The sequence below is a fragment of the Periplaneta americana genome, chromosome 16, assembly GCF_040183065.1.
Source record: "Periplaneta americana isolate PAMFEO1 chromosome 16, P.americana_PAMFEO1_priV1, whole genome shotgun sequence".
Lineage (NCBI taxonomy): Eukaryota > Metazoa > Arthropoda > Insecta > Blattodea > Blattidae > Periplaneta > Periplaneta americana.
In genome coordinates this window covers 169,823,972-169,851,637 of record NC_091132.1, presented here as the reverse complement: position 1 = coordinate 169,851,637, position 27,666 = coordinate 169,823,972, and the positions used below count along the sequence as shown (strand labels likewise).

Sequence of the window (27,666 nt, the reverse complement as noted above, 5' to 3'; positions counted from 1 at the left end):
ACATGGACATAATGTATTGCACATTCATGCCTTGAACATATTTACTTTACATGGACATAATGTATTGTACATTCATACCGTGAATATATATGCTTTAAATGGACATAATGTATTGTACAATCATGCAGTGAACATATATGTTTTACATGGACATAATGTATTGTACATTCATACCGTGAACATATATGCTTCACATGGACATAATGTATTGTACATTCATACCGTGAACATATATGCTTCACATGGACATAATGTATTGTACAATCATGCAGTGAACATATATGTTTTACATGGACATAATGTATTGTACATTCATACCGTGAATATATATGCTTTAAATGGACATAATGTATTGTACAATCATGCAGTGAACATATATGTTTTACATGGACATAATGTATTGTACATTCATACCGTGAACATATATGCTTCACATGGACATAATGTATTGTACATTCATGCCGTGAACATATATGCTTCACATGGACATAATGTATTGTACATTCATGCCGTGAACATATATGCTTTACATGGACATAATGTATTGTACATTCATACCGTGAACATATATGCTTTACATGGACATAATGTATTGCACATTCATACCGTGAACATATATGCTTTACATGAACATAATGTATTGTACATTCATACCGTGAACATATATGCTTTACATGGACATAATGTATTGTACATTCATACCGTGAACATATATGCTTTACATGGACATAATGTATTGTACATTCATACCGTGAACATATATGCTTTACATGGACATAATGTATTGTACATTCATACCGTGAACATATATGCTTTACATGGACATAATGTATTGTACAATCATGCAGTGAACATATATGCTTTACATGGACATAATGTATTGTACATTCATACCGTGAACATATATGCTTTACATGGACATAATGTATTGTACATTCATACCGTGAACATATATGCTTTACATGGACATAATGTATTGCACATTCATACCGTGAACATATATGCTTTACATGGACATAATGTATTGTACATTCATACCGTGAACATATATGCTTTACATGGACATAATGTATTGTACATTCATACCGTGAACATATATGCTTTACATGGACATAATGTATTGTACATTCATACCGTGAACATATATGCTTTACATGGACATAATGTATTGTACATTCATACCGTGAACATATATGCTTTACATGGACATAATGTATTGCACATTCATACCGTGAACATATATGCTTTACATGGACATAATGTATTGTACATTCATACCGTGAACATATATGCTTCACATGGACATAATGTATTGTACATTCATACCGTGAACATATATGCTTTACATGGACATAATGTATTGTACATTCATACCGTGAACATATATGCTTTACATGGACATAATGTATTGTACATTCATACCGTGAACATATATGCTTTACATGGACATAATGTATTGCACATTCATACCGTGAACATATATGCTTTACATGGACATAATGTATTGTACATTCATACCGTGAACATATATGCTTTACATGGACATAATGTATTGTACATTCATACCGTGAACATATATGCTTCACATGGACATAATGTATTGTACATTCATACCGTGAACATATATGCTTTACATGGACATAATGTATTGTACATTCATACCGTGAACATATATGCTTTACATGGACATAATGTATTGTACATTCATACCGTGAACATATATGCTTCACATGGACATAATGTATTGCACATTCATACCGTGAACATATATGCTTTACATGGACATAATGTATTGTACATTCATACCGTGAACATATATGCTTTACATGGACATAATGTATTGTACAGATTTACTGGCATGTAAAAGAACTCCTGCGGGACAAAATTCCGGCACATCCGGCGACGCTGATATAACCTCTGCAGTTGCGAGCGTCGTTAAAAATAAAACATAACATGTACTGTACATTCTTGCAGTGAACATATATGCAGGAAGGCTACCCATTAGAAAGTGATCTTGCCAGCACATTGCTTCGACCGCCTTTACCACTGTCATGGAATTGTGTGTGTAGTGAGGTGAAACGATGCGGGAGTCATTATGGAAGTGGTAGTGAGACGAATTACCTGGAATTGAACCAGGACTCCTACATCTGACACTCCACCGCAGACGTAACTCTGGTTCAATGTTTACAGAAACCGGTTACGTATAAGGGTGTCACTGGGAGGTACAATCCCGATGACGTGATATTTCGCGGAACCCAAAACTCACTTTTGCTACAAAGGTCAAGTCATAAGTTACATGCTAATGTTGAGAGAATGCATCGCCAGCAGAAGAGAGGACAACAATATTGCATTGCACAAGAGTTCGGAGAAACTGCATCGGACGACGCCACCCGGTTTTCCTGTGTAACGTCAAATAAAAGCCGCTGGACGCAGTCCTGAAACCACTCGTCGGGTGACCATGGCCTCCTGCAACATCTTCGCGCTCTCAGCTTGCTTGATGATTGGACTGACGTCGACCAATGGTAAGACGCAGTTCAGCTTTATCGTAAACGAACATGCAGGTGTGAAGAGAGAATTGTGCCCCCGCGGTATTCTGTTTTGAGATCCCTGAAACCGAAAAGTTGCTGTGGGAATGGGATTCTTCTGTCTGTGTACAGCGATTTCTACTAAACTATTGGACGGATTTTGTTCATATTCAGTATCTACGAGTCAATTTATCAGGGAATGATGTACATGAAATATAATAATTTTAGTACTAGTCTGTCTGTGTACAGCGATTTCTACTAAACTATTGGACGGATTTTGTTCATATTCAGTGTCTACGAGTCAATTTATCAGGGAATGATGTACATGAAATATAATAATTTTAGTACTAGTCTGTCTGTGTACAGCGATTTCTACTAAACTATTGGACGGATTTTGTTCATATTCAGTATCTACGAGTCAATTTATCAGGGAATGATGTACATGAAATATAATAATTTTAGTACTAGTCTGTCTGTGTACAGCGATTTCTACTAAACTATTGGACGGATTTTGTTCATATTCAGTATCTACTAGTCAATTTATCAGGGAATGATGTACATGAAATATAATAATTTTAGTACTAGTCTGTCTGTGTACAGCGATTTCTACTAAACTATTGGACGGATTTTGTTCATATTCAGTATCTACGAATCAATTTATCAGGGAATGATGTACATGAAATATAATAATTTTAGTACTAGTCTGTCTGTGTACAGCGATTTCTACTAAACTATTGGACGGATTTTGTTCATATTCAGTATCTACGAGTCAATTTATCAGGGAATGATGTACATGAAATATAATAATTTTAGTACTAGTCTGTCTGTGTACAGCGATTTCTACTAAACTATTGGACGGATTTTGTTCATATTCAGTATCTACGAGTCAATTTATCAGGGAATGATGTACATGAAATATAATAATTTTAGTACTAGTCTGTCTGTGTACAGCGATTTCTACTAAACTATTGTACGGATTTTGATCATATTCAGTATCTACGAGTCAATTTATCAGGGAATGATGTACATGAAATATAATAATTTTAGTACTAGTCTGTCTGTGTACAGCGATTTCTACTAAACTATTGGACGGATTTTGTTCATATTCAGTATCTACGAGTCAATTTATCAGGGAATGATGTACATGAAATATAATAATTTTAGTACTAGTCTGTCTGTGTACAGCGATTTCTACTAAACTATTGGACGGATTTTGTTCATATTCAGTATCTACGAGTCAATTTATCAGGGAATGATGTACATGAAATATAATAATTTTAGTACTAGTCTGTCTGTGTACAGCGATTTCTACTAAACTATTGTACGGATTTTGATCATATTCAGTATCTACGAGTCAATTTATCAGGGAATGATGTACATGAAATATAATAATTTTAGTACTAGTCTGTCTGTGTACAGCGATTTCTACTAAACTATTGGACGGATTTTGTTCATATTCAGTATCTACGAGTCAATTTATCAGGGAATGATGTACATGAAATATAATAATTTTAGTACTAGTCTGTCTGTGTACAACGATTTCTACTAAACTATTGGACGGATTTTGTTCATATTCAGTATCTACGAGTCAATTTATCAGGGAATGATGTACATGAAATATAATAATTTTAGTACTAGTCTGTCTGTGTACAGCGATTTCTACTAAACTATTGGACGGATTTTGTTCATATTCAGTATCTACGAGTCAATTTATCAGGGAATGATGTACATGAAATATAATAATTTTAGTACTAGTCTGTCTGTGTACAGCGATTTCTACTAAACTATTGGACGGATTTTGTTCATATTCAGTATCTACGAGTCAATTTATCAGGGAATGATGTACATGAAATATAATAATTTTAGTACTAGTCTGTCTGTGTACAGCGATTTCTACTAAACTATTGGACGGATTTTGTTCATATTCAGTATCTACGAGTCAATTTATCAGGGAATGATGTACATGAAATATAATAATTTTAGTACTAGTCTGTCTGTGTACAGCGATTTCTACTAAACTATTGGACGGATTTTGTTCATATTCAGTATCTACTAGTCAATTTATCAGGGAATGATGTACATGAAATATAATAATTTTAGTACTAGTCTGTCTGTGTACAGCGATTTCTACTAAACTATTGGACGGATTTTGTTCATATTCAGTATCTACGAATCAATTTATCAGGGAATGATGTACATGAAATATAATAATTTTAGTACTAGTCTGTCTGTGTACAGCGATTTCTACTAAACTATTGGACGGATTTTGTTCATATTCAGTATCTACGAGTCAATTTATCAGGGAATGATGTACATGAAATATAATAATTTTAGTACTAGTCTGTCTGTGTACAGCGATTTCTACTAAACTATTGGACGGATTTTGTTCATATTCAGTATCTACGAGTCAATTTATCAGGGAATGATGTACATGAAATATAATAATTTTAGTACTAGTCTGTCTGTGTACAGCGATTTCTACTAAACTATTGTACGGATTTTGATCATATTCAGTATCTACGAGTCAATTTATCAGGGAATGATGTACATGAAATATAATAATTTTAGTACTAGTCTGTCTGTGTACAGCGATTTCTACTAAACTATTGGACGGATTTTGTTCATATTCAGTATCTACGAGTCAATTTATCAGGGAATGATGTACATGAAATATAATAATTTTAGTACTAGTCTGTCTGTGTACAGCGATTTCTACTAAACTATTGGACGGATTTTGTTCATATTCAGTATCTACGAGTCAATTTATCAGGGAATGATGTACATGAAATATAATAATTTTAGTACTAGTCTGTCTGTGTACAGCGATTTCTACTAAACTATTGTACGGATTTTGATCATATTCAGTATCTACGAGTCAATTTATCAGGGAATGATGTACATGAAATATAATAATTTTAGTACTAGTCTGTCTGTGTACAGCGATTTCTACTAAACTATTGGACGGATTTTGTTCATATTCAGTATCTACGAGTCAATTTATCAGGGAATGATGTACATGAAATATAATAATTTTAGTACTAGTCTGTCTGTGTACAACGATTTCTACTAAACTATTGGACGGATTTTGTTCATATTCAGTATCTACGAGTCAATTTATCAGGGAATGATGTACATGAAATATAATAATTTTAGTACTAGTCTGTCTGTGTACAGCGATTTCTACTAAACTATTGGACGGATTTTGTTCATATTCAGTATCTACGAGTCAATTTATCAGGGAATGATGTACATGAAATATAATAATTTTAGTACTAGTCTGTCTGTGTACAGCGATTTCTACTAAACTATTGGACGGATTTTGTTCATATTCAGTATCTACGAGTCAATTTATCAGGGAATGATGTACATGAAATATAATAATTTTAGTACTAGTCTGTGTACAGCGATTTCTACTAAACTATTGGACGGATTTTGTTCATGTTCAGTATCTACGAGTCAATTTATCAGGGAATGATGTACATGAAATATAATAATTTTAGTACTAGTCTGTCTGTGTACAGCGATTTCTACTAAACTATTGGACGGATTTTGTTCATATTCAGTATCTACGAGTCAATTTATCAGGGAATGATGTACATGAAATATAATAATTTTAGTACTAGTCTGTCTGTGTACAGCGATTTCTACTAAACTATTGGACGGATTTTGTTCATATTCAGTATCTACGAGTCAATTTATCGGGGAATGATGTACATTGAGTATAATAATTTATATTAAAATATTAATTTGTGTTAATCTGATATCAGAAGCGGACATTAACGATCCACACCTAGTCAGACGTAAACATTTCCACAGTCATGATGGTCATTGTTCATTACGTACAATAAAATTATACATAAAACCTAGCCTATATTTGCAATTGTTATTTATGACACAAGTGTTGAATATATGTTTTATTTTGTGGGTACAGATGTTTGAAACACGGGGCGGCACACCGGCTGGACAAGCCATACGAAGTAAAATCATTTTTAACGTGCGTGTCGTACACTATTTTTAGACCGGCATTCGTGCTTGTTGCCATAGAGACAATTCCCAAAGTTTTCCACTGCTGCATTCCCGTTCATTGTAATAGTTAAACTTGTATACGTTATAACAGAGCGGTGTTGAAGCTGGACTGTAGCTTGAGAGGTGCCCGGTTCGAACATGGGTGCCCCCTAATTTTTTATAATTAAATTAATGTATTAATTGTGTCATATACAATTGTTGAAAGAGTTCATTAATTTTTTTTTGTACATTTCTTAACCAAAATCAGTCATTTTTAAAAGTAAGCCTGCAATTTTATTGTTTGGATCGATTGCCGCCTTAAAAGGAATGAATCAACGCAGAAGACAGATTGAACGCTTCCGATTGAAAAGTAAATTAATTTAATATTTATGATCAGAGCTCCTGTTTACGGTCTGGTTTCGTGATCTCCGTGGAGACTTAAAAAATTAAAGAAGATGTGTAATGCTTTATAAAATTTGCAACTTTTGTCCGTTTAAGTAGATTCACCGAGTTAATGACCATCAGATTCCGCATGAAACCAAAGTTGGTAACACTGAGTGATATAATATTATGCAATTTCTAGTTTGGGTGTCTAATGTTACGGAATCTCCTTTCAGCAAGAACAGTGTATGAAGTTATTTCATAGCAGAAAACTGTCAGTAGAGTTGCAGGTCTGTCTGCATTTCCTTGAAATCAGTCTAAATTTGGGTGAAGGTTACATACGGGAAAACCACTTCGTAGCGCTTATCATATAACTGAGATGACCTTGAAAATGAATGAAACACGATGTCCACGCTGTGTACAGTAATGCTACACGCCCGCCTCTACCGTTCTTAAACTCCCGAGTTCGAGGATCTCTTTCATACGATGCGCATTGTGCCAGACTCCTCAAGACGCTAACTCCGTAGGCCTACAAAGTAAGAAAGTCTTTTCATGTATAGAAGCTATAGAGTTGTTACAGACTGAAGTTTAGTTGGCAAACTTTGCACAAATTAGTATTGCTAATAATAATGGAAAGGTTACATGTGCAACATTTTTGTTATGAAAATAAAGATATAATTGGAAGGTATTTTCCACAATGAAATAACAAATCAAATTTTAGTTTTTCGGACCCCTGACGTTGAGAATTACTGATGTACATAGATGTTATAAATAAATATGTACCTCGGGGCTATCTGTAACTTCTTTTAATGTGGCATTCTTACGAACAGGTGGACTCCCATGTTCAAAGAGGGATTCGAACTTGTAACTACAGAGCGTAACATACAGTATCACTGAATAAATAAATAAATAAATAAATTAATTAAATAAATAAATTAATTAATTAATTAAATAAATAAATAAATAAGTAAATAAATAGATAAGTAAATAAATAAATAAATAAGTTAAATAAGCAAATAAATAAGTAAATAAATAAATACATTAACAAATAAATAAATAAATAAGTAAATAAATAGGTAAATAAATAAGTAAATAAATAAATACATTAACAAATAAATAAGGAAATAAATAAATACATTAATAAATAAATAAATAAATAAATAAGTAAATAAATAAATAAATAAATAAGTAAATAAATAAATGCTAGAATTTTGTACATTTACAATTTCTTTGTATTATATTTTTTGTGGCAATAAACATATTATTATGAACTCATATTATAAAACTGTTCTCGAACCCATATTCTCTAAAAGACATGACTCGACATCATGCGAGCCTTATAGGTCGTTTCTGACGTCTCTGACGATGTGTTCCAGCCAATCACTAACCTTATTCATTCTCAATTGACTAATGCGTGATGATTTTTTCTCAATTGTTTTATTCCAACACGATGGAAAGTTTAAGATGAAATGCTGGCCATGAAAGTCTTTCATCAAGCACACGAGGTTCACATGGAAATGTTATTAATTGTAACATTACTTCATTGTATTAATTACTGTAAAAGAAAATTATCAACAAAATGTATAATTTTAAAACATAACATGAGTAATAGGCCCTACCTAGTTGAAAATAAAGCGCTAAATGTATTTGTAATAATTTTCAAAATAGTCATAATATGTAATTTACGCATATCACAAAAAACGTTGTAATAATGTTAGTCTGAAACGTCGACTTGCTTTATTGCAAGGATGCCAACATCTTCATTTTCTCAAATATTTGTCAAAGGATTTACAGTAATATTCCAGAAGGCTTAGATATATATCTATAACCTCTGCCTTCACAGGAAAATAATGAAGTTCACTCATGCAATAAGATTATCTTTTCGTATGGAAATTATCTTACTGAATACCACTAGTGGTTATAATTTTCTGTGACTATTTCGTTTATATGACGTCATTCCATTTTCGACCAATGAAGTGTAATGAAATTTTGAATTCCAACCAATCACAGTCAGACTTTGCGATAATTTCTGCAGCTAGATTTATCGCTATCAATTTATCGCATGGTCGTTCTTTTGTTTAGTCGTTGTCGCCAACTGTTTCCCCGTAAATTGATGATCATGAATACATTAAGATGCAACTACACGGTTAAACTTTTCTTTCAACTTTAAAGCAATGAATGCAAGATTGATATTTAATATTAATTAATATATTTACGCAGTGAAGACCACGTTCAAAACGGCGCACCATGTAGACACAAAATCTTCATGTATCTTAATTGAACGTACCTTTTAAACTTGATTCTTTCAATATTCTTCCCAGATTGCACGCATACGCGATTGGAATATTGAACTGTGTAGATGCAGCTTTAGTTCCGTTACACACTACAGCGAGAATGCGTTTGTCGAGCTATGGAAAATGCTTTTCCGGAGCACGAAGTAACGGTCGAAATAAGGCACAGTTGACATTGGTCCCGCTCTCATAGGTAACCTACCGTAATTGTAGCCTACATAATTTGTATTAAGTGAATGAAATTGAACATTTAATAGAAATCAGAGGTTCAAATTGATGTGACATCAGCGCATATCAAACCCAAAGATCTTGTATAGTATTATATAAAAGGTGCTTGATCAAACTGCCTTCCGTATGACGTAATAAAAATCGTTTTTTAATTATCTATAAAGAGATGGCTCCACTGTGTAGCAACACATTTCTCGTTGTAGTGTGAACACATCAGCATTGCTAGCTGTCTTAAGTTCTCCACACATGTTACATAGTTCATAGTTCTCGGTGTAGTGTGTAATATAACGAACAAATATTAAATTGCGAAATCCTAGTTCCACACCTATATCTTACTTACTGGCTTTTAAGGAACCCGGAGGTTCATTGCCGCCCTCACATAAGCCCGCCATTGGTCCCTATCCTGAGCAAGATTAATCCATTCTCTATCATCATATCCCACCTCCCTCAAATCCATTTTAATGTTATCTTCCCATCTACGTCTCGGCCTCCTCAAAGGTCTTTTTCCCTCCGGCCTCCCAACTAACACTCTATATGCATTTCTGGATTCGCCCATACGTGCTACATGCCCTGCCCATCTCAAACGTCTGGATTTAATATTCCTAATTATGTCAGGTGAAGAATACAATGCGTGCAGTTCTGTGTTGTGCAACTTTCTCCATTCTCCTGTAACTTCATCCCTCTTACCCCAGATATTTTCCTAAGCACCTTATTCTCAAACACCCTTAACCTATGTTCCTCTGTCAAAGTGAGAGTCCAAGTTTGACAGCAGACTGGATGATAAAAGCTTCTCAACCGAATAATAACAGGCATTTCCCATATTTATTCTGCGTTTAATTTCCTCCCGAGTATCATTTATATTTGTTACTGTTGCTCCAAGATATTTGAACTTCTCCACCTCTTCAAAAGATAAATTTCCAATTTTTATATTTCCATTTCGTACAATATTCTCGTCACGAGACATAATTATATACTTTCTCTTTTCGGGATTTACTTCCAAACCTATCTCTTTACTTGCTTCCAGTACAATTCCCGTGTTTTCCCTAATCGTTTGTGGATTTTCTCCTAACATATTCACGTCATCCGCATAGACAAGCAGTTGATGTAACCCGTTCAATTACAAACCCTCTCTGTTATCCTGGACTTTCCCAATGGCATACTCTAGAGTAAAGTTAAAAAATAAAGGTGATAGTGCATCTCCTTGCTTTAGCCCGCAGTGAATTGGAAACGCATCTGACAGAAACTGACCTATACGAACTCTGCTGTACGTTTCACTGAGACACATTTTAATTAATCGAACTAGTTTCTTGGAATACCAAATTCAATAAGAATATCATATAAAACTTCTCTCTTAACCGAGTCATCTTCTAATTCCATGTCCATTGTAGGCTATCTGAAGAAAATTGCACTCTTTCATTCAGATTTGATAACTGTGTTTTCAACATTCTCCATTTAATTAATGAATTAATCAGGTTATTTGTAATTATGTTATAAAATGTTTAAATTAAATTATGATTTCAGCAGATAATGAAAATGTATTTATGTTATAACAACAAGAGAAAAGCGCGGTAGATGTAATTAATATTGTTAAACTGTATTTCGCTTTTCGCAATTGGCATTGCTGAATAACATCCAATTTATATATTGCAGTAATCGATATTCATCTATTTCAAGTTCACAATGTCTGAATTGGTTAAGTATTCATAAGTATACAATTACTAACAATTTGTGAGCGAATTTTAGGGATATATTATTTACATTTTTATTTTATTCACGAAATAGTTGTAATAAATGTCACACGAGGTCTGAGATTTCTATAGATAACTTCGTTTCACTTTAAACTCATGTTCCTCGTCATGAGATATTTCTGGACCTTCGGTATTAAAATAATTATCATGACAACCTCGATGAAATTATCAGAAAACTATCAGCACTTTTATCACTGTTGCTAGTTAGGAGGTTTTATATATATAGTGTGAAACCAGCGATGGCTGAGTGGTAGCGTGAATGGAAAAGAAATCATTGAAAGGGTACGGAAAAGACCGCCTTGAACGGACTGTAAGTCTACACCAGAAGTTCCGTCCATTTTGTTTATCCATCTGCTTAGTAAATACCTTGTAAATATTTACATGTTTACTAAGTAAATGGCGTGCTTGTTAACACTCTTGTCTCGTTGCTTAACAAACTTCTGTTACAGTTTTCGAATCAAAGAGTTGAATAGTTTGTGAGCTTCATAATAAATTGGCAATAGAAAAATTGACATTTGCGTTTTTGGCCAGAACTAAAATTTATATTTTTTCTTACTATAATATTGTAATTTTGTGATTCAAATTTCGTGAACATCAATGGAGATAGGTGCATAGCAGTACTTGGAACATAACTGCCAAGTGGAACTGCTTACATGAAATTTAATGTTTACTTGTTCTGCGGTTCTTTGTGGTTTTCTCTTGAACCTGATAGTTCACGATGGAAAGTTCAAGATGAAATGGTGGCCATGAAAGTCTTTCATCAAGCACACGAGGTTCACATGGAAATGTTATTAATTGTAACATTACTTCATTGTATTAATTACTGTTAAAGAAAAATATCAACAAAATGTATAATTTTAAAACATAACATAAATAATAGGTCCTACCTAGTTGAAAATAAAGCGCTAAATGTATTTGTAATAATTTTCAAAATAGAGTCATAATATGTAACTTACGCATATCACAAAAAAACGTTGTAATAATGTTAGTCTGAAACGTGGACTTGCTTTATTGCAAGGATGCCAACATCTTCATTTTCTCAAATATTTGTCAAAGAATTTACAGTAATATTCCAAAAGGCTTAGGTATATATCTATAACCTCTGCTTTCACTGGAAAATAATGAAGTTCACTCATGCAATAAGATTATCTTTTCGTGTGGAAATTATCTTGCTGAATACCACTAGTGGTTATAATTATCTTGCTGAATACCACTAGTGGTTATAATTATCTTGCTGAATACCACTAGTGGTTATAATTATCTTGCTGAATACCACTAGTGGTTATAATTATCTTGCTGAATACCACTAGTGGTTATAATTATCTTGCTGAATACCACTAGTGGTTATAATTATCTTGCTGAATACCACTAGTGGTTATAATTGTCTTGCTGAATACCACTAGTGGTTATAATTATCTTGCTGAATACCACTAGTGGTTATAATTATCTTGCTGAATACCACTAGTGGTTATAATTATCTTGCTGAATACCACTAGTGGTTATAATTATCTTGCTGAATACCACTAGTGGTTATAATTATCTTGCTGAATACCACTAGTGGTTATAATTATCTTGCTGAATACCACTAGTGGTTATAATTATCTTGCTGAATACCACTAGTGGTTATAATTTTCTGTGACTATTTCGTTTATATGACGTCTTTCCTTTTCCGACCAATAAAGTGTAATGAAATTTTGAATTCCAGCCAATCTCATTCATGCATCGCGATAATTGTTGCAGCTAGATTTATCAGTATAAATTTATCGCATGGTCGTTTTTTTCAGTCAGTGTCGCCAACTGTTTCCCCTTAAATCGATGAGCATGAATCCATTAAGATGCATCTATACGGTTCAACTTTTCTTCAACGTGACGCATTCAACCAATGAATGCAAGATTGATATAATATATTAACTCAGCGAAGACGACGTTCAAAACGGCGCACCATGTAGACACAAAATCTTCATGCGTCTCAATTGAACGTACGGAAAAGACCGCCTTGAACGGACTGTAAGTCTACACCAGAAGTTCCGTCCATTTTGTTTATCCAACTGCTTAGTAAATACCTTGTAAATATTTGCATGTTTACTAAGTAAATGGCGTGCTTGTTAACACTCTTGTCTCGTTGCTTAACAAACTTCAGTTACAGTTTTCGAATCAAAGAGTTGAATAGTTTGTGAGCTTCATAATAAATTGGCAATAGAAAAATTGTCATTTGCGTTTTTGGCCAGCACTAAAATTTATATTTTTTCTTACTATAATATTGTAATTTTGTGATTCAAATTTCGTCAAACATCAATGCAGATACGTGCATAGCAGTACTTGGAACATAACTGCCAAGTGGAACTGCTTACATGAAATTTAATGTTTACTTGTTCTGCGGTTCTTTGTGGTTTTCTCTTGAATCTGATAGTTCAACCCCTGATCAAGTATATAACAGATTGCCCATCCCCATGTTAGAAACGGTAACACGTGGAAGACAACAACCACCAGGATCGCCACCGTCGATTGGGAACGACCACTAGATGGAAGTACAGTTGCTCCATGCAATTCAAATGAGTGTTATAACGTGACTTCTTATGCAGCAGCTAGATGGCAGCATAGTGAATTGATAAGTTGTTGCCATCAAAGCCCACAAGGCTCAGCAATCTGTTAACTTAACGCCCGCCAATCTGAAGTGTAATGCTGCTTTTCTTAACTTCTGCAAATAATACTGCTACTGATAACGGGGAAAATAATTACTGTCATCATAATCATCACAAAGCTTCCAAGGACATGGGCCACTGTTGACCTGTGCCTGCAGTAGAATTCGCCAACCGATATCTTCGTTGGTCGGCCCCGCTATCTTTTTGTATTTCGGTAACCGTGATCTGCAAATTCGGTTTACATATTCGGAACGATTCGTTTTCTATGCTCATATTTTTCACTTACTGCAAACTAGCCGTACCCGTGCGCTCCGCTGCACCTGTTAGAAATAAATATAAAGTAATTACATAATTAAAATAGGACGTTTGATCCAGGGAGCATTCGTGTTTGATAGAAGGATAAATCGTTTAATATGTTACTTAATTTAAATTGTATTTAAATAATTAAAATGCGGTCATTTTGGTCCAGAGAGCAATCATTTGGTGCAATGACAATTCCTTTAACATGTTTCTTAATTGTCATTACATACAACCATAGTTTAATGAAGATTGACATATCATTTACATTTAATGTGTATATTTTATATTACTTGCTATATGTTTCAGAAGTTACTGCAATAACATTGTATAATTATGTCCATCTAGAGAAACTACACTTTCCAATGGTGAAATAATAATTAAACAATTAATTAGCTTCCGATATTACTTCATACAAACACAGAAACATTCTCTTAGGCTATGTTTAATAGCTTTCGATTGTTGTTGTCCAAGGCCCCTTATAGACGAAGTCATTTGTTTTTATTTCAGTACAGCGCCTTAGATGGCGTTGTTATTGTAAAGGCCCCCTTATAACCCCCCTTTTAAATAAAGTATTTTGAATGCCATATAGCCTAAAATGTAAGTTACAACGAAGTTAATTTATATTCCAATGTTCATATAAATCGGTTCAGCCATTATCGCGTGAAAAGGTAACAAACATCCAGACAGACAGACAGACATACAAACAAACATTTCAAAAAAGCGATTTTAGATTTCAGGATGGTTAATTATACATGTTAACACCAATTATTTTTGGAAAATCGAAAATTACCAGAAAAATTTTGGCTACAGATTTATTATTGATATAGATAGGCCTATAATCGTTTGGTATGAAAACTAAGTACTTTTTTCTTGCTGTTTTCGCATACATTTCATTTCTGCAGATTTCATTTTGGATGTAATAGTCCAACCTCCACTGTCGTACAATAGCATATCACTCGTAGATCGTGAAGTATACACTTGGCAACACCGTGTGGTGTCTGCGTAGGCTGCTCGTGGAAGTTTTTCAGCCGACGTGTGACACCTGCAGTACAATCAGCAACCCGTGTAACTGACAAGCCTTCGGATTAACCCACCCAAGCAGCTGTTGATTGCTGTTATCAGTGTGCACGTGTTCCGTATGTTTTCTGAACGCGGTCGCACAAATATCAAATAAAAGCCCTGGACGCAGTTCAGCCATGGCTTCCGTCGACGTAGTCTTCGTGGTTTTTGCCTGCGTGCTGACCGGACTGGTGAGCGGCGCACCGTCCGAAGGTGAGATGACGTCGGCCAGCTTCTGTAGAGATGTTCTGCTTCACTATTGAACGGATTTTGTTCATGTTCAGTATCTACGAGTCAGTTTATCAGGGAATGATGTACGTGCAATAAAATTGGTAATTTTGGTAAAATATTAAACAGTATTCTATGACTCGTTTCGATTTTCCACTCAAATTTTTTTCTAAAAATTTAGTTTTTGCGAGATTTTAAGCTTTATAAACATGAATACAAACTACAAATCCCATCGGATTTTTCTAATTTCTTAAAAAAACGTTAAATTCGTGTGTACGCACGTATTTCTATCAAAAGTTTCAAGTTCGCGTCCGGAGAAATGTGTGTTTGTTAGTGTAAATCGTAAAAAGTAGCAAAATCGTCGTTTCTAGAGCTAGAAACGCGTCTTTTGTATAAACGTTAATAAAATCTAAAATTTCCAACCGATTGTGCTAATTCGTTCAGAATGTGTTTAATATGCGTTGTTAAACAGTATTCTATCACACGTATCGATTTTACACTCAAACAAAATTTTTCTAAAAATTTAGTTTTTGCGAGATTTTAAGCTTTATAAACATGAATACAAACTACAAATCCCATCGGATTTTTTTAATTTCTTAAACAAATGTTAAATTCGTGTGTACGCACGTATTTCTATCAAAAGTTTCAAGTTCGCGTCCGGAGAAATTTATGTTTGTTAGTGTAAATCGTAAAAAGTGGCAAAATCGTCGTTTCTCGAGCTAAAAATTTAGTTTTTTGCGAGGTTTTAAGCTTTATAAACATGAATACAAACTACAAATCCCATCGGATTTTTCTAATTTCTTAAAAAAACGTTAAATTCGTGTGTACGTACGTATTTCTATCAAAAGTTTCAAGTTCGCGTCCGGAGAAATGTGTGTTTGTTAGTGTAAATCGTAAAAAGTAGCAAAATCGTCGTTTCTAGAGCTAGAAACGCGTCTTTTGTATAAACGTTAATAAAATCTAAAATTTCCAACCGATTGTGCTAATTCTTTCAGAATGTGTTTAATACTCGTTATTAAACAGTATTCTATCACACGTATCGATTTTACACTCAAACAAAATTTTTCTAAAAATTTAGTTTTTGCGAGATTTTAAGAAGCTTTATAAACATGAATACAAACTACAAATCCCATCGGATTTTTCTAATTTCTTAAAAAAAACGTTAAATTCGTGTGTACGCACGTATTTCTATCAAAAGTTTCAAGTTCGCGTCCGGAGAAATATGTGTTTGTTAGTGTAAATCGTAAAAAGTGGCAAAATCGTCGTTTCTCGAGCTAGAAACTCGTCTTTTGTATAAACGTTAATAAAATCTAAAATTTCCAACCGATTGTGCTAATTCTTTCAGAATGTGTTTAATATGCGTTGTTAAACAGTATTCTATCACACATCGATTTTACACTCAAACAAAATTTTTCTAAAAATTTAGTTTTTGCGAGATTTTAAGCTTCATAAACATGAATACAAACTACAAATCCCATCGAATTTTTGTAATTTCTTTAAAAAAATGTTAAATTCGTGTGTACGCACGTATTTCTATCAAAAGTTTCAAGTTCGCGTCCGGAGAAATTTATGTTTGTTAGTGTAAATCGTAAAAAGTGGCAAAATCGTCGTTTCTCGAGCTAAAAATTTAGTTTTGTGCGAGGTTTTAAGCTTTATAAACATGAATACAAACTACAAATACCATCGGATTGTTCTAATTTCTTAAAAAAAACGTTAAATTCGTATGTACGGACGTATTTCTATCAAAAGTTTCAAGTTCGCGTCCGGAGAAATATGTGTTTGTTAGTGTAAACCGTAAAAAGTGGCCAAACTGTGTAGGCTGTGGATTAGGACGGGGTACGTCTGTACAACCACAGGGAGGATTTTGCAATAATTGCAACTTATTTTTTCTCTATTACAGTATTCAATATATGGAACTATTACAGTATACAATATATATGAAAAAAAAAAAGGTTCAATATTTTGAATGAAAATAAAAGTTTTAATATTTTGAATTATTTGAACGTTTTTCTCTAAGTTTGTTTTTTCTTCAAACAAAACGCAGTTTGACTGCCTCCGTGGTCTGTTGATCAGCATGCTGGCTTGCAGATCAGGAGGTCCCGGGTTCGATTCCCGGGCTAGGCTCTCGGTGAATTTTTCTTGAAGAAGAGGAATTCCCTGGGTGTCTAGAGTCTGGAAATTTGTATGAATGTGAGTGTGATTGTGAGTGTGCCGGGTTAATATTAATTAACCAATCATCACAATATAAAAATACGTCAGGACTGTCGCTGGGCAGTAACCTGAACACACGTTTCAGCGTCACATTGTTGACAAGTATCTCCATCTGTTAGCACAACCATAAAGCATCTAATAGATGCTATAGAGTTACCAACAGCGAAAAAAAAATGCAGTTTTTTTTCAGCTTCTATTACACATAGGACTTCAAAATTTTCACAGCACGTTGGCATAAGCCTTATCCCTAATTTAACATGAGATTTTCAATAAATCTAAATTATGAAAATAATTATGTACTGATATATATTGAAAATTGTAGTTAAAATTTGGACCGGAACAAAAAAAAATTATATTTAATGTACTATGCACTTTTCCTTCAATTGGCTGTGTTAAATTTAGGTCAGCATATGTAACAATAACGTGTAAAAAATCAAGTGCCTACTACTAGCACTTTCTGGGAAAAGCTGCATGAAAAATAATGATTTTAACATAGCCGAGATAGGACGAACCGGATCCCCTTAAGTTATGTTAAAAGCAGAGACCATCTCTTTAGAGTAGGGGTCAGCATGCAGAGGACCCGGGTTCGAGTCCCGGTCGGGTTGAGTTTCCTGATTGTGGTTTTTCAGGGTTTTTCCTCAACCGTAAAGCAAATGCCAGGAAATTCGGGCCACAACATCCCTGAATATCACCGAAATCATATTCATAACAAATCAGTAATACATACACAGTCGCCATCTAGTTCACAACAATAGAACCAGTCTCAACAATAGTACACAGGCCTTCGGATTTCAACCAAAGATTAACTCGCGATATGACCAGAGATGTTAAAGCGAGTATAAATAACAGCGAGAAAAAAAAGCAGACCAACGTGATCTGCCCCCGGCCTTCGGGATTGTTGGAACTATTGGGTCTGCAGTTCCAATTCGGAAAAAATCTTATTTCACTTACAATAAGGAAATTACTGTACGGGAGAATTACAATATATCTACATTCAGTTGAATGTGAGTCCAAATTTGTGTGGAGATCAGATAGAAGTGCATCACTTCGTACAACTTCCGAGGTTTTCCCTCAACCATTTGAAGCAGAATTGCTGGGTAACTTTCGGCGTTGGACCTCGGACTCATTTCGCCATCATTAATTGACATATCATCTCCCATACAATACCCCGGGTTCAGTTCACGGTGCGGCGTGCTGTACTTGTACAAGAGCGCGGCCGTTCAGCTATCCATCATTCACAGAATAGGAGTGGTAAGCACAATAAGCCTCAGGCTGCAGTGCTAGACTTCGGGTCCCTCCTCCGTACAAAAAAGCAGCATTTGTGCAGCTTCTGTTAGGTTAGGTAGCAGCGTTTACTCTTTCGCCAGTCAACTAATTGCACTCTTCCTCTATGTCTTCGCAGAAGTGGGAACGGTGAACAGCGACCCAGTGCCGGGCGCCCATATCAGGTGAGTCAGCTGCTATTTTTGTACGGTCCTGCACTGCAGAGCCTTGGACCGGAATGTTTAAAGGGCAGTGAAATTGTATCTTGTTTGAACTTTAATTTTCTCACTATTGATATATAGTTTTCCCTCTTTAACATGCATTGTGTATAGGTATACTGTATAGTCAAATTGTGTTCATTTTCATTTGCCAGTTTTCTCAGAAGGGGTGTACAAGTTTTAATCTATCCCTTATCGTCCATAAATTTATGAATTTTCGGCGGAAAATTATGTATATTATACAGGCTATTATTTTTCGAATTTATTGTTTAGTTTTTTCATTTTTTATTTATTTATTTATTTATTTATTTATTTATTATTTTGCTAATAATTGTAACATAAAATATGATATATACAGAAAAACTTTAGCTCGCCCCTGAAAGAGTAGAACTCGTGCTCAGGGGCGGATTCTTCAATTTAAATTAATAATTATACAATACAATTTGTCTTATGTCTACTGTGCAATTATAATATATAAATTTAAATTTACAATTTTTCAATTTTTATAAAATCCATACATAACTTTTTAAATTGAATACTAGAATTATTAGAATTGACAAGATTAGGATATGTAAATATAAATTTGTTATATATTCTTGGGCCTAAATTACTACTATGATTAAATACTGTAACAGTATTGCATTTTGGTTCAAACAATCTTAAAGAATTCATACCTTTTATTTCATAACTGTGAGAATACAATTCAAAATTATTTCGATTTTTATGTATGAATTTTATTAATACAATATAATAAATTTGTCTTACGTTAAGTACATTAAAGGCTAGAAACAAATTTTGAGATGGAAAATCAATAGGTTTAGGAAGACATATTTGAATTATTTTCTTCTATTATAAATAAGGTGGATTAAAATTGGATTTAAATGAGCTACCCCATCCTACAATTCCATACATAATTACCGATTGAAATAAAGTTAAATATATTGTACGTAATGAACTTATTGTCAAGTAATTGCTCAATAAAACAAAATAATATATTATTTTAAGTAATTTATTACAAAGGTAATTAATGTGTTGGTTCCATTTTAAATGATTATCGAAAATTATGCCTAAATACTTAACTTCAGAGAACTCCTTAATAATCGGACATTTACATTGTATAAGACAACAATCAGAATTATGTAATTTAATACTTAATATAGATGTAGGAGGTTTGTTACATTTTTCAGATAATGAGAATGGAATAATTATGGTTTTATTTTCGTTGATAGAAAGATAATTTATGTGAAATCATTTTTTTTATTAATATAAGTCCATTATTTGAATTATTATATGCATCATACCAGGTTTTTCCATCAAAAAGTAAAACTGTGTCATCTGCATAAGAATAGTGAACACCATTTTATTGTTGTAAGTCAATTTTTAATAAGTCATTAATATATATTAAAAATAGAATAGGGCCTAGAACTGTGCCTTGGGGAACACCTTATTAATATTTGAAGGTTCACTTGTATAATTGTCAATTTTCGTTATTTGAATTCTGTCGTTAAGATACGATTTTATTAAGTTTAAAGCATTACCTTTGATTTCTAATAAGTCTAATTCCTCAATTAAGATATCATGTTTCACTGCATCAAATGCTTTTCTTATATCCAGGAAAATACCAATACATTTGTTACCTTGATCAAATTCTCTAACAATTTTTTTTAGTAACTTGATATATTGCATTATCTGTACTGAATTTTTTTTCGAAAACCAAATTGATTTAAAATGGTACATCATAGCTGTAGGGTCTATGACTACACTGAAGTTATGTCAGTGTTAAATTTTCGTTTTTCTAGGCGGGAAGGGCGCCGTATGTGAACAAGTCTTACTTTAATGCCTAATTTCCCTGTTTGTTTCCCATACAAAAAGAACCTTTTCTCAAGTTCTATTTATTCTCTATTACATTTGGGACTTTTTCATTTGGATGTTTTAAATGTGGCCTACTGAAACAATGTTTTTTAAATGTGTTAAATTTTGGAGATTACAGCGGGTAATGCAATGAACTTCGTCGAAAAAATGTATACGATTGTTTCTCTGTAAGGAAGTGAATTAAAGGAAGGCAAGTCCTGAGTTCATGAGCTGTCCGGCTTGACTTTGGCACAGAACAAGTTAGGCCAATGTTAGTAAAATTTAAGAGCATGGTTACGAAGGAGAGGATTGTGAAGAATAGAAGGATGCTAGGGAACATAACGATCAGAACAGATGACGACAGGAACTACGAAGTGAGAAGTAGAAGACGAGTTCTAATCCCTTCTCTTAAAGCAGCACGGAAAAATGGACAATTCACGAAACTCATCAAGGACAAAATTAAGATAAACAATTTGGTTTTTAATGTAGAGGAGTGCTTAGTAACGTTAAAGGAACCGATCGTAGACTCAGAAGAAAAGGAAAGGAAAGGAACAGAAAAATTTTGAAAGAAAAAATCAAGAATATCGTATCTAAAGGCGAGGTTAGTGACACAAGTGTGGTGAGTGTACGCGAGTCAATTGTAAATGTATCAAACTCAGCGAATATTTCTGGAAAGCAGGCAGTGACGTCAACTGACGACGAAACAGGAGTGACGCGAACTGGTATTCAGCAAGCTCAGCAGAACAAGACCTCAATGCAAGCGAATGGAAATAGTGGACATCAGATGGGAGCAATTCCGAAGCGGGTGAAGAAACTAAGATCTAAATCAAGGCTGACTAGAAGTAGAGTAACGCAAGTAGGAGATAGTTCAGGGAGCAGTGATGAAGGAAGAGGGGAAAACAAGGTGAAAAAACAGTATGACTTAAGGAAATGGCGTGGAGGGGAAATAAATCGTGAGAGAAGAGAACTAAGATCTAAAAAGTAGCAATGTGGAAAAGTGAGTAGTGAAAAGTGCAAATAGTTAGAGATGTAGAGTGAGGGGAAATGTGTCACACAGGAGGGGGTTATAGTAGTTTTGGTATAATGATGAGATAGGAGTAAAGTAGAGGAAGAATTGATGAAAGACAAGAAGAGATAGTGGAAGAATTGCAATTATAAATTAAAAATTGACTTTTAAGAGAGGCGTGTAAAACGGGGAGACGGCACTGGATACTAATAATGTGAAGTGCCGCCTCACCGAAAGGTATGTTGCTTAAAGACGTTCATTAAGACTTTAGCAAAACAGACAATTCCGTGTCCTCTTAAGGATTTGTGAACTCTGACAATTAGAGCAAGAACTAAATATTTTCGGACCGTGATGACGTTCTTGTTTTCTTCTTTAAGGGCAGTGGGTAGTCATAGTACTTATAAATCGAAATATTGCAAGTCTTTGTGATTTTAATACTAATGAAGTAAACTGACTCCTTAGTTTTTTTTTTCAAAAGGTCCGAAGAAGATGTTCCTTTTTCTACTAAAAGATTAAATCATATATTAAGTAGTTTCTTTCAGACGGTTATTTACAGAACTATTCGTGGGCTGCATTCTGTTTTTTTGCACTCATTTGGCAGAACTTTCTTCAGATACAGGGTGATATATTACAGAAAGAGTTTCATTAAGGTATGTCAAATAGTTGCTGAGAAAAGTGCAGCGAAATGAGAATTCAGTCGTGAAAAAATATAACATTTTTCAGAAACACACATGTGGGGAAAAAATATATTACTATATTATGCATTAAATGAAAAAGTCAAATTCCGTGTCTCTGTGAACTAAAATAAATTAGAAGGCTTTATTTCAAATAAAATTCCGCAAAATGGAGGTTGAAACTAAAAGATTTTCTTTGTGATGTTTTGTATATAAACTGTGAAATGATACATGTAGCGGCCTGGTTTCAGTGCAGCAAACAACTCTTTCCCAAGATATATTAATTTTATTTCACCTGTCAAGATTTATTTTTCTAAATTTCTTTTCGATCTCATTGTAAGCTTAAATGCTGTCTGGCTAGATGAATGAAAAGGTAGCGAGTTAAATTTGTTTTTTTTACAGGAATGTCGAGTACAAGACATAAACCTTCTCAGTTATTAAAGGATTTGTGGTCGCTAGTTCTGCAACGATTTCCAAAGAAGGAAGGTCTCGCAAAGTTTTAAATGAAGGAAAGTGTTCTACATAAAATATCGTTATTATTATTAATGTTATATTTATATGAGTTTTAAATATTCGTTTTTGGCGAATACTGATGCGATTAAAATACGAAGAGTTGTAACCGTGTCAAATATTAATAACTAATCAATTGATATTTAAACCTAATATCTTGCTTTTGAAATTCCTTTTATTTAGATGTGTATGAAGTACTTTTATTTAGATAGGGTAATTCCGGGGGAGATAGCCATGCGGGTGAGACGACCAACCGCTCTTATTTTTATTCTAATCATCTGTTTCGAATGAAAATCGGTTTGCCGCCAGATGTTAATTAAACGAAGTGATTGTTGCACCTGCGAAAACGGAAGGTTATTATTTCCGCGCTTTGTAGTCGTTCGTGAGTCTGTGAGCAAGCAATAATTTTTCACCTTCTGAAATAACAATAGAGAAATACTGCATTTTGTGAGGAAATTTGCTGGAAACATTATTAAAGAGGTAAGGCATCTTTAAACATTCTATCTTAACTGTAATTTGTTCTCTTCACTGCTGCCAGTTTTTATTACACGGTATGGCCATCTCTCCCGTAAAAAAAGGAGAGATGGCCAGCATTTTTCCGGGATAGATGGCCTACAATTGAGGAATATTATTATGTTAAAAGCATCGTTATTTCTAGATTCCGACAAAATATAAAGCAAAGCCCGGCAGCAAACGTGTCTTTGGACTGAAGATGACTTACACCGTGCTTTTGAAGCCATTAAATATGGCACTTCTGTACGTCAAGCCTTCATTACATTTCATATTCCAAGAAAAGCCCTGGAAAGTAGAGTTAAAACAGACAGTTCTACAAAGGATGCAATGGGACCAAGTGACACATAGGCAATGACAATGGATGTAGGTTTGTTCGCCATATTAAATATGCAGGAACATGGATTTTCCCTTACAGGGACCGATGTCTATAGTCTCGCTTACATTTTTGCTGAAGAACTTGCCAATATTCTCTGACTGGCTGACAAGCAAGCATTCTGATGGGAGCAGATAAAAAAGTTATTTTTTTTTCACCATGTTAATAACGTCAAAAGAAGTGCTTATAAAAATTTTGGTCACTTGACCGCAATTACGAGGGCCGTAAAAAAAAGTTCGCCAGGGGTCGTTAACAGAAAGAAAACACAATTAAAAAAATTATTGAACAGACACAGCAATTGTTGAGCTATTTTTCCAACACATTCCACACCGGAATGAGACATTTGTCATATCATGGGATCGGTAGAGAGGTGCAGGCGGCTGTCCAACGCTGGTTTCGATCCCAGAAAGCTGACTTCTACGACACAATGGTACAAAAATTGATCCCATGGTATGACAAATGTCTCAATTTCAGTGGGAGATACGTTGACAATTAGCGCAACAATTGCTGTATCTCTTTCAATAAATATTTCCATGTAATTGTGTTTTTTTTCTGTAAACGGCCCCAGGTAAAATCACTTTCTGGATGGCCTGGTAATTACGGTCGAATGGCCAAAATTTGTATAAGCACTTCTTTTGACATTATTAATATGGCGGAAGAAAAAAAATAACTTTTTTTATTTGCTCCCATCAGAATGTTTGCTTGTGAGACAACGCTTCCTATCCCGGAAACCAACTGGAAAAGATACTGTTACTTTGACCTTTCAGGATTTTGTTTCATTAACATGTTCATAAGGTCCCGCGTCGTGGCCTAAGGCATCCTGCCTAGGACTCGCGTTACGGAATTCGCGCTGGTTCGAGTCCTCATGGGGGAAGAAATTATCTCACGAAATTTGAGCCAGTGTATGGGACAGGTGCCAACCCAGCATCGTGATGCACTTGGGTAACTACGATAGGTAGCGAAATCCGGTTAAGAAAGCCTGCTGTAACGGCTGGGGGGATCATCGGGCTAATCACACGATACCGCCATTTGGTTGGATGATCGTCCACCTCTGCTTCGACATGTGGACGTGAGGCCAGCAGCCGACTGGTCGATCATGGTCCTTCATGGGCTGCCGTGCCTCGGATTATTATTATAATGTGTTCGTAAGCGTTTCAATTTATTTCTGTGTTGTTTTAAGGAAAATTCACTAAAAGAGGAAAAAAAAACTAAAATAAACTAGCAGCATTAAGAAAAATATTAATAAAATAAACTAGCAGCATTTCTCACAAAGTAAATGCATAGAAACATGCAGCTACCTCATAAATACTTGCAGTAAAAATTTCGTCCAGATTGATTAATATTTGGCATAAGAAAGTTGGTGTTGAATCAACAAAAATGAAGACAGAAAAATAGATTTGAAAATAAAATGGATATTTATGTAAATTAATATTCTCCTCCGCTACATTCATCTAGTAACTTCAGGGAGCAAACAAAAAGTTACTAGATTTGTAATCAGAAATTTTAAAAAAGAATTCTTCGATGAAAAACAATTTTGACAGCTCTTTAAATTCCACGCCCCCTTCCAGCCTTAATTTAAAAAGTGTAAACATACGAGTATTTGTAATCAGAATTTATCTGAATCCATTTGGGGTATGAAAATATAAATTCTGAATAAGTGACATAGCTAAAAAAAAAATTGGAAAAATTTTCATGATTTTCAGTGGAGTCTTCCCTTAAGAGCAAATGCTGCATGACTTTCGGCCCTGGACGCTGGCATATCTCCGCTGGCCGCCTTCACTTCATCAGACGCTAGATAAACATAGCAGTTGATGAAGCGTTCGAAATGAGCAACTAAAGAAACATAGTGCCTTAATACACGATCTGACCGGTAAATAATGCTGAGCGCTCTTGCACAGCAAGAAAAATCAGCGCAACATCGCTCGCGTAATGGCTACTACTGGGTGTTCACTTCAAAGTGTGTCATGACGTCACTGTTGTGAGTCAGGGATTTGAAGCGAGTTTCAGCTTTTATGTCAGAGAAGTTGCCTATTAATCAAGGCGTTCAATCTGAACTTGAGAACGTGTATGGTATAACTTGAACGTCGTAGCAACAGATGGCGGTCTGTACGGTCTGTGTGCTACCATAACCTCTTTCGAACTGTGTTTTGCGCCGGCAAGTCGTACGCAGGGTATTTGTTATCATCGATTACGTACAGCAACATTCCACAACACAAATCAAATGCTCCGTGTCCATGTTGACCGTCGAAGTTAATGTCAACAAATACGTAAGAAATCGTCTTAACCCTCTCCCCATATCCCGACAGTAAGAAAAAACTCACCTCAGTACATGTTTCCAAACAGTTCACATTCCTGCCACTACCGGCGTTACCGTAGGTATCAGTAAATAATCTTCTGAATGAACGCCGTACTTGCTATGCAACTTCTCTGACACGTAGGTTATACACCTCTGTGGAAGTGTAGGAAGATTGAATTCTCTAGGCTCATCGACTAGCCACATGACGGCATACAGCGAGCCTTGACACACTTTCAACTGAACACCCAGTATACATGCTTCAGTCAGACTGTGTGAGACTCAGACAGGTTTCTGTGTGACGCAAACCATGGCTGTATAAAATGCGGTAATTTCAGATCATCTGACCACAGCACGACCTACAGGCCGCCGCCAAACGACTGCGAGCCAGGAATGAACGACATCAGCTGCAGGCAACCTGCGTCCCCCTGCGTGCCGACCGCCCTCAACAACCACTGCCAAGAGGTGACCGTAGTGGAGCCTTCCAAGTGCTACCCCGGGCAGCGCGACCCCCAGTGCCCCCTGGTCTGCGTCCCCGGGTCCAAGGAACCCTGGTGTACCGGCACCCCACGGAGCAAACGGCGAGTTGCTACCCGGACGGCGTCAATGGATGAAAACAGCCCTTCATGAAACTGTTTTGCTTTGAAATGCTATTTTCTGCCATTCTAGCTTCAATGCAGTGCGTTAATTTTGTACCAAGTTTTCAGCAAGTATTTAGAAATTTATACAGCAAATGCGTAACGTGTTGAACAGAAAATGAAATTGTACTGTTGAAGCTTCAGATTTGAATAAATATTTAAAATCAGTTTTGGATATATTTCTATACTAGCCGTACCCGTGCGCTCCGCTGCACCTGTTAGAAATTTAATATAAAGTAATTACATAATTAAAATAGGACGTTTGATCCAGGGAACATTCGTGTTTGATAGAAGGATAAATCGTTTAATATGTTACTTAATTTAAATTGTATTTAAATAATTAAAATGCGGTCATTTTGGTCCAGAGAACACTCATTTGGTGCAATGACAATTCCTTTAACATGTTTCTTATTTGTTATTACATGCAACCATAGTTTAATGAAGATTGACATCATTTAGTTTTAATGTGTATACTTTATATTACTTGCTATATGTTTCAGAAGTTACTGTAATAACATTGTAGAATTATGTCCATCTAGAGAAACTACACTTTCCAATGGTGAAATAATAATTAAACAATTAATTAACTTCCGATATTACTTCATACAAACACAGAAACATTCTCTTAGGCTATGTTTCATAGCTTTCGATTGTTGTTGTCCAAGGTCCATTATAGACGAAGTCATTTGTTTTTATTTCAGTACAGCGC

General features: G+C 34.8%; 1 protein-coding gene across 2 annotated transcripts; it reads left to right on the top strand.

Moving 5' to 3' along the window:
* The first annotated feature begins 2,369 nt into the window (after window positions 1-2,369).
* On the top strand, window positions 2,370-27,124 carry LOC138691889 (uncharacterized). Of its 2 annotated transcripts, none has more exons than XM_069814474.1 (3): window positions 2,370-2,522; window positions 19,021-19,066; window positions 26,658-27,124. In XM_069814474.1, exons 1-3 carry the CDS (start codon window positions 2,459-2,461, stop codon window positions 26,947-26,949), a joined length of 402 nt encoding a protein of 133 aa, XP_069670575.1. In that variant the 5' UTR covers window positions 2,370-2,458; the 3' UTR covers window positions 26,950-27,124. The 2 variants fall into 2 exon arrangements, with proteins under 2 accessions (XP_069670575.1, XP_069670574.1); XM_069814473.1 differs by lacking the exon at window positions 2,370-2,522 and adding an exon at window positions 15,262-15,392.
* The last annotated feature ends 542 nt before the right edge of the window (window positions 27,125-27,666 follow it).